This window comes from Rissa tridactyla, chromosome 5 (assembly GCF_028500815.1).
Source record: "Rissa tridactyla isolate bRisTri1 chromosome 5, bRisTri1.patW.cur.20221130, whole genome shotgun sequence".
Taxonomy (NCBI): Eukaryota; Metazoa; Chordata; class Aves; order Charadriiformes; family Laridae; genus Rissa; species Rissa tridactyla.
The window spans coordinates 73,559,605-73,572,012 of NC_071470.1; the positions used below are offsets into that span (position 1 = coordinate 73,559,605).

At 37.0% G+C, this 12,408-nt stretch overlaps 1 protein-coding gene across 2 annotated transcripts in view; it reads left to right on the forward strand.

The window, feature by feature from the left end:
* The first annotated feature begins 2,664 nt into the window (after positions 1-2,664).
* The window catches only part of EDNRA (endothelin receptor type A), a 36,747-nt gene continuing 27,003 nt past the window's right edge, over positions 2,665-12,408 (forward strand). Inside the window, exons 1-3 of one of the 2 annotated variants that reach the window (XM_054203420.1) lie at positions 2,665-2,854; positions 3,454-3,621; positions 5,772-6,252. In XM_054203420.1, coding sequence (XP_054059395.1) covers positions 5,851-6,252 — 402 coding nt within the window. In that variant the 5' untranslated portion in view covers positions 2,665-2,854; positions 3,454-3,621; positions 5,772-5,850. The remainder of the gene's footprint in view (positions 2,855-3,453; positions 3,622-5,771; positions 6,253-12,408) is intronic. The other variant, XM_054203419.1, reaches the window with a different exon arrangement.

A 12,408-nucleotide genomic window follows, 5' to 3' on the forward strand; every position in this document is an offset into this window, starting at 1 on the left:
TAGGACTCCATGAGCTGATGAACTTATGTTCCTATTTCATACCAAATCTGAGGAGATATGTGGCTTAACACGTAATACATTCGCTAAGCATTCATTTCAATCAATAAAATTAATTCCTCCAAACATAACTAAAGATCCTCTTTAATTGCCTCTGAGGTAGTTGTATAAAAGGCACTGCAGCTTTAGTTTCATTAGGCTAGTAACACTTGCAAAAAGTATTCCTTTCTAATACCTGAAGGCTTCAGGAAAATTAATAGCTTTACAAAATGTTCAGAGTCTTCTTGAAGCATGATTCCACCTGCAAACCCCAGGTATCCTTAAAACTTAAGTATAATGGGTTATTTTGTAATGAGACTAATACGTTACCCTTACTCTGAATCTTTGAAGTTGTGTAAGACAAGCTAAGTAGTTAGTTGAAGACACAAAACAGAGGAGGTCAGAGGAAACACTTTCACTGCGCTGAATGTGGAAGAGTCCTCAGTCAAGAACTTCCATAAAAGAACGTATGCACAGCATAGCAGTCCTACAGTGATGGTGAAAGTGTCTCTAATAGCTGAAAATATCTTGGTGTAAAGAACTGTATTTTATCACTTTTCTCAGTAGCTGAGGTGAATTGCTTTTGCAGCTGCAGTTTTTGGATAATTCATATATAACTTCCTTTTCCATGTCACTTTCCTGAACACAGTGAAAAAACCCTAGCAGGAACAATTACATATAACTTTTGAATTTAACTTAGTTTGACAAGAATGCAACTCAGTTTCAGACACCTAAAAGATGAAAGACGGAACAAAGGTCCAATTACTAAATAAGCAACAATAATAATAACAAAGAACACAGAACTGAGCAATTCAGTAGTTTCTAATAATTAATACTACTTATGTGGGTTGGCAATTATGAAGCATTCACAATGGTAATAAAGACCTCTCTTTTTTCATATTTTGAAACAGACCTTAGTAAACAGCACTAGTAAATGTATTTGCCCTAATAGTAAATACAGTTATGCATGGCAGTGTCTGAGCATATGATGTAAGCCTTCCGAATTAATGGAATTAGGAATTGGAAGGACAAAGGTGTGTTTGAATGAGATCAGAAACATTAAATTAATTTTTTTTAACAACTCTAGGTGTTTAGACATGAAGCTCAAATGATCCTCGGAAAGGAATAGGGTGTTAAGAACATTTAGAGAACATATAAGAGATTTAAAAATTACATTCGATAAAGCACTCTATAAAGTTTGCATGACTTTAAGTACATCTTTCAAGCTCTTCAATAGTTTTTCCAACAAGTTATCATACAGATATTGACAAAGCAAATCATTAGTACTATGCATCTATGACCAAACTGCAAAGAATTTAAAGTAACTGTTACTAATATGTGGACAATTTAGTGGCTTATCAGCATTTATTCAATTTCAGGGCAATTTGAGATTTTGAATTAAACTTTTCTACCTGATTTGCAAACAGTAGGCTTCTTGTGATTCTCTGCCTGGAGACTTATGTTCCTTCAAAGATCTTGTGTTTTGACACATCATTTAACTGAGATGACTTTCTAGAAGAAATAAAGTATTGCTGTTCCAGTCAATCCAGATGCTGTTTTTTCCTGTTCAAGATTTATCAGATGATTTAAAATAATGTCTACAGAAACATTCTTTTAATTATGCAAAACTCATAAAGTTGAAAACTATTTCTTACATGATTTAGTGCCAGATATTTTAATTCTGCAGGCCACTAGCATCACATTTTCTATTGTTCTTTTCAGTCTGTTTTTATTCTTTTAGGATCACGTATTTTTATATCATATTTAGGAAGACTGCCTTTATGTATCCAAAAGAAGCCCATATGTGTTTAGAAAATAATTTCTGTGGTATGGCCAGATGGAAACTTGCCATGAAATGAGGATCCTGCATTGATTCAACAAGGGACTCAAAATTTCTGGAACTTGCTAGCATGGACGGATTTTTAAACTGTTTCCACTACAAGCTGCTCCCTCTAATACACCGGTGTTTTTTCATCATGAGAAAAGACTATTATCTATAAGAGAACTTCCCACTTTTTCTGCGTAAGTTTTTTTGTACCACTGTTCTGACAGAAGAACAGTATTGGGACCACAGGAATGCCAGAAAATGCTGCATTTTTATTACCTTTGTAAATGCATTTTTGGTCTTGAAAACTAAGAGATATTAGCAAGGTGTGTCCTAAATGGACCACAGATATCTTCACCCAGGAACAGACACTGTTTACAGATCTACCTTGTTTGAAACTCTTACACACCGAGTTTTACTGATTGTCTTGGAAACATATTATAAACCTGGCCAAACCTGGGGAAAATGCAACGCAAAAGCTGTATGTTTTCTCATGAGATTTGTTTTCCTTGCTCTGCTCACGGCTCCTACATCGCCTGGTTCGATCAGACACGCAACCTTTCTGAGAACCCCATGAGCTATTAGCAGGCAGCTACAGTAGTGGATTCCCAAGGCTGTTGCACAGATGAGTCTAGCGAAGTAGTTCAACTCCATTTCAGCGAGGAAACAGTTAAAGAGCTCAGTGTTCCCCTGTGCCCGGGAGGCAGCCTTTGTGTTTAACATTGGCAGGGGCTCAGTTTGGGCTGGAGGTTTGTTTTAATTGGGGGAGGGGGCAGAAAAGAGGGGACGCTCTGACTTCTTCAGTCTGCCTCTTTCTTTTACTGATCTAGCGGAGGTGGAGATTTTCAATCCCACCCAGTCAGACGCAGGCAGGAGGATCTGGTAAGACTATCCCAGGAAAAGCCACTCGGAGGAAATTCTCAGCAGCAGCAGCGGCGGCAGCAGCCACAGCATGAGCGTGAGCCCGAGCCCGGCGGGGGAGGCACGGCGGGGGTGAGTGCGCGGTCCCCGCTGCCGCAGCCGGCCGGGAGCCACTGCCCGGCCACGGGGACAGCCCGGCCCAGACCGCGGGACACTTCCAGCACTTCTCGATAACGCTCCAGATAGCGATTAGGTGGCGATGCTGCACCTCTCAGTGCGTGTGTGTGTGTGTGCGAGGGTGTGCGTGTGTGAGTCAGAGAGGGAGAGAGGAAGAGAGAGGACGAGAGACAGGCACGAGGCAGCTTGGGATAACTATTATTAAATAAAGTTTAACAATATGTAGATTTTGTCAGATGCTCTGTATAGGGGAGGTAGTACTGATTTGCCAAGTGCTTGTTGGAATTGATCTTTTGATAGCGTTACAAGCGGAGAATGTTTTCTTGTGTGTTAAGAGGAAGAAATGCAAGGCAATTATCCCAGCAGCAGAGAGCTCCCACTGCCTGCGCTGGAGCGGGAGACAACCAAGAGAAATGTATTTCTTTCAGCGCTTTTGTGCCCTGCTTAAGTTTATTAGCTCCTGTTTACCTCTCGGCTGCCTTTTGGGCAGATTAATCACTGTTAACGTTTTAGCTGGTCTGTAATCCTTTGAACAATTTCATTTCCGATAGCAGGGTCTCTTCTTGGGAATCTCGGCATGGGAATTTTTTCGGCTTGACACCCCCAGGCCAGTTAGGAGTTTTGTTCTCCGCATCCGCGGCTACTTCTGCAGTGCCGTAGGAGCACAGGCACAGCACATGCATGTGGCCTCCACAGTCACGCAACAACCGCACACGCTCCAGGTACTCAGATTACACGAGAAGGAGAATACTAGATTATGCTATTACAAAAAGTTATTACAGATGCTGGTATGTTACTTACATGAGGTAGCTTGCATGTTACATTCCGTAACAACAGAATTACTTTGAAAATATGCACAGAGGAATGAAGGGCTGTCAGGAATCCTTAAGAAAATATCCTTAGAAATTATTATATTACAAATTTTCTAGTTTTGCTTCTTATGAAAAAGTTTTTTTCGGGAGAGGGAAGAGATGGTAATTGGCAAGTTTGTTCCTAGCTTTGCATGCTGGCGGCATGATTGCCATGCTACCACCATGTTTGTATGATATACATATATCAAATTTTCGCAAGAAAAGGTCATTAAATAAGGAGGATACTAATAAAACCACTGAAGCATAGGGCTGGGGGTTCTGTTCATAGCTGTATCACATTTACTTAGGCAAGTATGAACTTAGTTATTTAAATCATTAGTGATTCAGTTTTTCCATTTGTAAACTGGAGAACCATAGTCATAGTAAATAAGAAAAGTATTAATACTTGCCTGAAAAGAGTCACAGTCAAATAAGTCTGTTGTTTCTGATATGATTTAGAAACCTAAAGTGAACACATTTACATCATGCAAACTGTTGCTAACTGCTCTGAGATACCATCTTAACCGGCATTTAATAAAGAAGGATTTACTATTTAGTATATTAAACTTTAACAATGAGTGCCCAGGAACTCACAGTTGGTCAGATCCTCATCTCAAATACACCAATATAAAAGACTGTAAATGTCTGGTCTGTGAGGGATGACACTCTACATGCCAGACAGGAATACTCAGGTTAACATTGCATTTGCTGCTGTATATAGGTACACACACATTTCTACAGACCACACACAACAGAACAGGATAATAGTAGTAAATATTTATACTGTGGCTCCTATCAGTAAATTGTCTCCCACATTCTTTCTCTAGTAAACTTCTTGCTATAAACTCTGACTTAATAGCCCCATAGGGAATGAAATTAGGATCATTTATTAAAAAGGATCCTCCCAAATCCTTCGTGCAAGTCCCTAGAAATCAGAAAGTTATACTTGACTTTTCACTCTTCTTTTGGCAACACTGCAGCACTTCGTCTTGTTTTGCAGATATGAGCCATTTAAAAAAATCTTTATCTTAAATTAAACTGAGGCTTCAAGGAAATGGACTTGAGTGGCCTCCTTCGTTTCAGGGGAGGGGTAGTATCTATACTCCCTGTGGCGGGGAGCCAGCTCTGGTGGTTACGCATAGGCAGTCATACTTTTTGGGACAGAATGCTATGATGCTTCCTTTTCTATCTGGAAATGTCATGAATTGTTGCTTAGAATACTAAACCAAGTATTTTTTATCTTTAAAAGAGCTTATATTTTTATAATTAACTTCACCATGAGTAAGTACTGAACATGAGCTGCAATGACATTCAGTGACCATATGACATGTAAAGTTTGAAGGGTTTTTCCTGGCCTGAGGTCTACCCTGAGACTATAAGTCTTCCTCCTAATATTTAGGGACTTTGGATCTGGTCCAAAATTTTACTTGAAGTACATGTATTTTCAGTCTTCACTTGAAATCCAGGTAATTATAAAATCAGAGAAAAATAATATAAAGCCTCAGTGTTGCAATATATCACAAACACTCAGAAAATTAACAATTTTTTGTTATTTATTTATATTTTAATTATTAATGCAGTGCTGATACCTTACTTTTTCAAAGAAAAAATAGTAACTTTTTATTGTAACTAAAATATCATTCATCAGTCTCCAAGGTACGCTTTTCTTTGCTGGTACGCTTTTCTTGCAAGACTATATTTGAAAACAGAACTTCATCCATGATATTTTTTCCACTCGTACAAATTCTGTCTCAAACTAAGAGGGTTTTCCTGGATCTCATTTGTATAAGCTATCAATTACTTATGTAATTTTTTGTCTTTGCCTTTTGTCAGACAGTAAAACGTGGGTAATTTAGATTTCAGAGTAGCACAGTGATTATAAGCAGGTGTTTATACATATGTGCTGTAGAGACTGTACATTCAAATACCTTCCTAAGCGAGAAGCAGGGTGTGTAGTCTACCTGTTGTATTGATTCTGTGTTTCTTTCTTCTTTGTTTTTGTTTATTTTTTCTCTCTGCAGGTGAAGAAGTGAGAATTACCTCACTGAAATACTGAAAAAAACTGTTGTCTCACTGAATCTGCTTTTTTGGGACTTCAGGATGGAAGCCTTGTGTTTAAGAGTTTCCTTGCTGCTGCTGGTTCCAGGATTTGTCCTCTGTGACAGCTCTGACAGATACACTGCCAATCGGAGTGACTTGGGAAATTACCTTTCCACTTTCTCAGGGATCGAATCCAGCATACTCCTAACCACCAGACAGCCCCTGGTGTCCAACCAAACTGTCAAATGCTCCCAGCAGACCAAGATTGCTGAAACTTTTAAATATATCAACACGGTGGTATCTTGTGCTATTTTCATCGTTGGAATGGTTGGGAATGCAACTCTGCTGAGGATCATTTACCAGAACAAGTGTATGAGGAATGGCCCGAATGCACTGATCGCCAGTCTGGCACTAGGAGACCTTATCTATATCGTCATTGATATTCCTATCATTGTGTACAAGGTAGGATGCAACAACAATACATTCTAATTGCAGTTTCCTTACAAGTACACTGTCTGTTCTCTGTGGTTACTTCTTTGTCTAAGGAGTGCTCTTTTGTCAATGAATAGTGCACTTCAGAAAAAATACAGCTCCTTTTTCTTCTACAGCAAAAACCTTGCTCTCAGGTCTCACCTCCATAAAGAAAAAGCGTATCTCCTTTTAAAGGTGATGTAGCTTTTAGCTCTTAACCAAAGCACGGCGTTGAGCATTTCACAGGAACTCTTCATTTATTATAGCTACTATAGCTAGCAAAAGAATTTATGAGGGAAGACTTTTTATAAACTGTTCTCCTCCTTGATGGACATACAGCATTGGACTAGTTGCTATTTTTGGAATACCCTATCCTTACTTTATGTTTTTACAGAAAATACTCTGTGATCCGTGGTCTTCATGTTATGACTTTGTGGAGAGAGATTATTTCAGTTAAGTTGAGCAGTAAGGTTTTAATTTATTAATAGCAGATTCTCAAAATTATTACAGAGTTAGTAAAATCAATTATATCACAGAACATTTTTGAAATATTAAATTTCATCTGGATTTGTCCAAGTCTAAGAAGGATCCTCACCAATTCTTTAATCTGGTATAAAGTTATCCTGTCCCAGTTTTTTTATTTTCCATTTTAATTAAACAAAGCCATAAAGCAGTGCCATAAACAAATATATGTTTACTTATGTAACTTGCATGATTCCAGAACAGGCTTGAATGAACAGAACTGAGTCCTCTTTTAATATATCTCGCTGCTATTAACTTATCTTAGAAAATTGTCAAAGAATGTTGTAAGCTTCTATCTGTATCTTTGTGGATTGTATACAGGTGCATAGCTGATAGGATATTGTAATTTTTCTTTCTTTTCTCAGTAAAAAAGTGTTTCTGTTAGTAAAAAAACCACTAAGTAATATAATGAAAAAAAACATTCTTTGCAATTTTGGGCCTTAAAGATTCCAGAGACTTTGATTTTATTTACATGTGTTTTAAACAAAACATTTTAATGCATAACTTTATAATAACTACTGTCCTGTGGTTTCAAATTGGATTTTAAAATTAAAGAAACAGTGAATTGAAAAGACGTATTTTGTGTCTGTATAACTATAGACATCATAACTATTGACCTGCATTATAATGCAGGTACTGATAGGACAAGATCATAAAAATTTGAATTCATTAATGGATTAAAAATATGTGTATGTGCAAACACTACATTTATACCAAGGCATATTATCCCATTGTAAAATGCAGTACCTGGTTCTGATCTTCCAGTAGTATAAATTACAGATAAGTCTTTTAACTTTATCTGGTTTTAATATAATATGAATTTGAAACTAGGATAAAGACGTGCATAATAATGCACGTGATTTAATGTAAATTCTAGTTTCCACTTTTCAAATGGAAAATTAAATAATCAATTTGTTGACAAGATATTAGATATCTGTAGAGTATTTTGGATTAACAAGTTGATGAGAAAGATTAGTCTCTGCCTGATTTGAGATTCACCTGTCTTCCATAACTGTGTGGATGCCTAATGGGACACAGGACTGGGGTTCTGCATGTTTTCATTATTCTTGGTGAACTGGACTCGTAGCCTGGACTGCATCTCCCATGATGCATTACAGTTTTCTCCCTGGTAAATTATCCTGATGTCTTTATGGATAATTGCTAAGGCAGTGTTCTTGCTTCTTATTGTATTTCTGATAAGAAATTTTAGGGAAAGTGGCACGTGTTTTTTCAGAGCTGAGTTTGGGAAAGAACAGCTGGTTTTTTATACAATTTTCTCTAACTTTTCAAGAGCTCTGTTGCTTCTTCACAAAGAGGAATGGAAACCTAGAATTAATTTTGCCTTTCAGAATTGCCTTTTGATGGTCTTCTGAAAATTCTTTAGAAGTCTAGTTAAAAGTAACAAACAATATTTTTTACATTCCCTTTACTTTGCAGTACATTTTTTTCTATTAGTTTTCTGACACTTCTTTGGTATTCTATAGGTTCACTTGCCGTGCTATATCTAATATGATGAGCTAAACTGTGGTCCTAAATGTCTGTACAAATGAAATTACCTCAGCCTGTATGAAAATTTATTTCTGTACTGCAGCGAAGCATTTGATAAATAAAGGCTGTGAATGAAACTGCATCCCCTTGACATCAATGTATGTCAATTCCCACATTAAGAAGGCAGAATTAAAATTGTGTTTGCAAGCATTCAAGCTTTTAGTAATTTTGAGTGCTTGAACCTCCAAAATAAATTACTTAAAAATTACCACATACAACTGTTGTATAAGGTTAGCTGCATGTATTCTGACATAGGGAAGCATTTATAGCATTTATAAGGGAGTCTAGTACTTCTGGTAACAAATGCTGTTATTATTTACAGTCCATTTTTCATGTAAACCATTCAGTAACATGTCTGCCTACATTAGGAGTTGATTTTAAAGTTTGTTAAATACCAGTCTGGTTTGTATCACGAGGGATCCTAAACTCTGTGGCACCATTTAGCTCCTCTTGCTGAGTGACAGTATGAAGGGTGAGCACTGGAAATATCACAATTTGAAAGTGGAAGTGATAGTCTTTTCAGGAAAAAAAAAATAAAGTGGTTTTATTTTTGTTTTAAAGTTTAAATTTAAAAGTGTTTTATACACTTAGTTCTGAACTTTATTTTAAAGATTCTTTTAGCTTTAGAGTTAGCCTCATGTTGAACCATTTATTAGTATCCTATATAAACAAATGGTGTCAAACACTTAATACCTTATAGGTGATATCTTCACTTTTACAAGGACAAAACAGGTCTGAAATCAGAATTACAGTAAACAAGCATTCATCTGCCTATTCAGATAACCAATAGTACAGTATTAAGATGGCCATGTCGTATAGAACGAAATGTGTAATATTATGTAATTACAACGTAATATCAGAAACAGGTATAATTACTTTCCTGGAACATAAGGTAGCCTTAACTATTTTGAAATTCCTTCCAAAGAGAAGTAGGTAATGTTACTGATACTCAGATCCATTTTACAAATGCTTCTAAGGAGAAGCAGCTGTAAGATTATATTAATTGAAAATTTAAGATCCCAGGAGAATTGAGACCATCATTCTGTTACACATCTATACAATTAACAAAGATGTGATGCTGGGGAAAAAAAAATTATGTCATTTATGTCAGCTAAAGATATGGTCATATGGTATTGGACATTTTTATCCTTTCTTCATGGTACAGTAGGCCCAAAAATTCCCCTTACTTTCTCCAGCTACTGTAATTATATAGCGGATTCCCCTTAGCAATTTGTTAAATGGACTGAGATGTGAGTAATATTCACTAGCCTCCTTTGAAGATATTCTGGATGTATTAAAGCCCCATTACACTTAATTACCACTAGTATATCCACTTGTAGTATCAAATCAATATTAAAAATTGTAACAAATTGAGTTTTATTGGAAATAAATCCAGCTTTAATAGACCAAACTAAGACAATTTCATTTTCAATCACATATTTATACCACCTGGACCCAAATAGTTCCTCTTTACCCAAAACATACCCATCTCAGACATTCAAGATGCCAAAGCCTAAAGCCTCCAAATCAGTAAGAATGACTTCTTTGCAGTGAAAAGAAGATTGGGAAATACAACTTTTATGCTTTATGCTGCTGTAGAGGTAGGGTTAAGGCACTGAAGAAGAGACAGGTTTCATACCTCTTTTTTCATCCCTCTTTTTTTCATACCATCGCATCAGGTGGCATAGCACATAGCTGAAAGCTGCTGCATCGCTGCCATATGTATTTGTAGCAAAGAAGCTAAGTTTGTATGAAAACTTCTTTAGAGGTCTGCTTTCCATACAGAAACTAGACAATTTTCTAAGGCTATACATAGGCAGCAGCAGAATATCCGTAGCACTACTATTGCCTTGGCTGTGCTAAAGTGCTGGAAAGCCCTTATGGCTGCTGCTGATGCTGCTGTCACTGTCACCAGCTAAGGTTTAACAGAGCAACAGCAAGAACAACATGTGCTCTCCGCAGAAAAAGCTGTCCATTGCTCTTTCCTGAGCTCCTGGAGCTAAAAACACTCTAGGCCAAGGCATGGAATGGCAAAATTGTTTTAACTATGTTACTGGGAAGTCCTGAGCTGTGACTGCTTCCATTTTTATGCAATTTAGAGAAAAATGTTTAAATTAGTTCTGTTTATTTCAAACTGACCTACATAGGACTGACATAAATGATATTGTCTTACATCTTAATATGCTTAACTCCTTAAACCATTAGTTTAAAAAGAAGTAGATTAAGCTAATTATCCAGATTCTAACCCGTTTCTTTAAATGTGAATAAAAATATTTTCCTAATTATTTTACTGGTATAAAGTGAAAGACATCTACCCAGAAAACAAGCAAGACTGTCCACCGCTCAACTCAAGAAGATGATGTTTTCTTTAATAAACTAAGCTTTTTTGTTAGTAAATTGGTATTCATGCTTACCTTAGTTGTGACAGCATCTAAATCTGAGTAGTCCACCTAGCACATTATGAGTCTAAATATAAAAGGTAGCTGGCAGTAAGCAAACATCTTCAGCCATTTTGTCTTCAGTAAAGGAAGACTTAGCTGAAGCATTTCTAGTCATGGACAATTTTCAACATCAGAGAAAATGCGTAAGTGTTAGCCATAGCCAGTTCCCTCTTAATCACAAATTATTTGGCATACCTGATTACGTTTACTGACAGAATTAATATTATACATAAGCAGGGATAATTGAACACATTTAGACCGATCGTGTAGGCTAACAGAGGAAGTGACATCCACAGTAGTTACAGGTTTGTGCCAAAGGACTACAAGGTCAAGCCCACAAAAAGTTAAGTGTACTTAGAAAAGAAACCCCCCTTTAAAAGCAAAATTTGTCATGTGTGCAGTGTATAGTTCTCAAGAAGTACCAGCACCAGTAGGAAATTCTGAGGCCACCAGTTTAACAACTGCATTCTGGCTTTCATTGAAGTCTTATCAGTGATTCCAAGAAGTAACATATTGGTAGTCCCGTGTGATGCAGAAATCCATATAACTTGCTCAGAACATGACCTGTTATTTGGGTGTGTGTCTCCATGTCACGATCGTACATAAATCTAGAGCACAGGAACTGAGTCAGAAGGCAGAAGTTATGCAAAATGGAACAGGGAAGGGAAGTCAATCAGGAATGTTCTCTCCATGTACAGACTTCAGCTTCCTAGCAGAAAGTGTTTAATATGCATACCAAGGTAGGGGTTAAGGAAGAGATTTTATATTCTAGGTCTTAGTTCAAGATCCACTCTGCCTTTAACTAATGGCTGTACTTTGGGGAGGTGGGATATATGTTCCCTTCAATGCACAGGCATCTCCTCCCTCATCTTCAGTTTCACATCTCATGCCTGCCTTGCTGTTCTGCAGATTTGTAGTACCGTGTAGTACCTAGAGACTCTTAAGTTTAACAGAGTATTTTAGTATGTTCGCTCTCTTTATTTTTCAATCAGCTGAACTCTACAGATAACACGGAATTGTTTTGATTGTGCATATCCAGGGTTTACCAGTTCTGCAGCAATTTCTTAGCAACCCTGTCACTCTCTTTAGCCGCACACAAAAGACAACACGGTTGGAAGAATAACAAAAGCAATATTTTGCCCAGGGATTGAAAAAATTCTTTTCAACAAATCGCCATGCACATAAGCACACCTTGCAGCTCATTTCCCTGAAGAAGAGCAGCTTGAGAAACAGTCTACGTAAAAGGATAGGAAGTTAGCCAACACCACAGAACAACAAAAAAGAAACTAATCCTACTTTGTAAACAGCAAAAATACCACAGGGGAGATGTCTAGAGCTGTTAGGAATGCTTTACCACTAAGTAGATTTTTGTAATAAATATAAACATTTTAACAAGAACGTAAAACTTAGGATTTATTTTTTTATCAGTTAGTTGAGACAGAATTTTCTGCTTCAAAAACAGGGCATTTGTTTTCTCACTTTTCAGGATCTCTTGAAGTATAATCTATTTTCTCTTGTGTAAAAACTATACATTCCCTTTCAGAGCTGCCTAAGCAGGAGAAAAAGTCTGCAGGCATTCATGAAATGGCATGAGACCCTCTGCTACCTCCACCTTTACTCAGTTGGGCAAAGATGA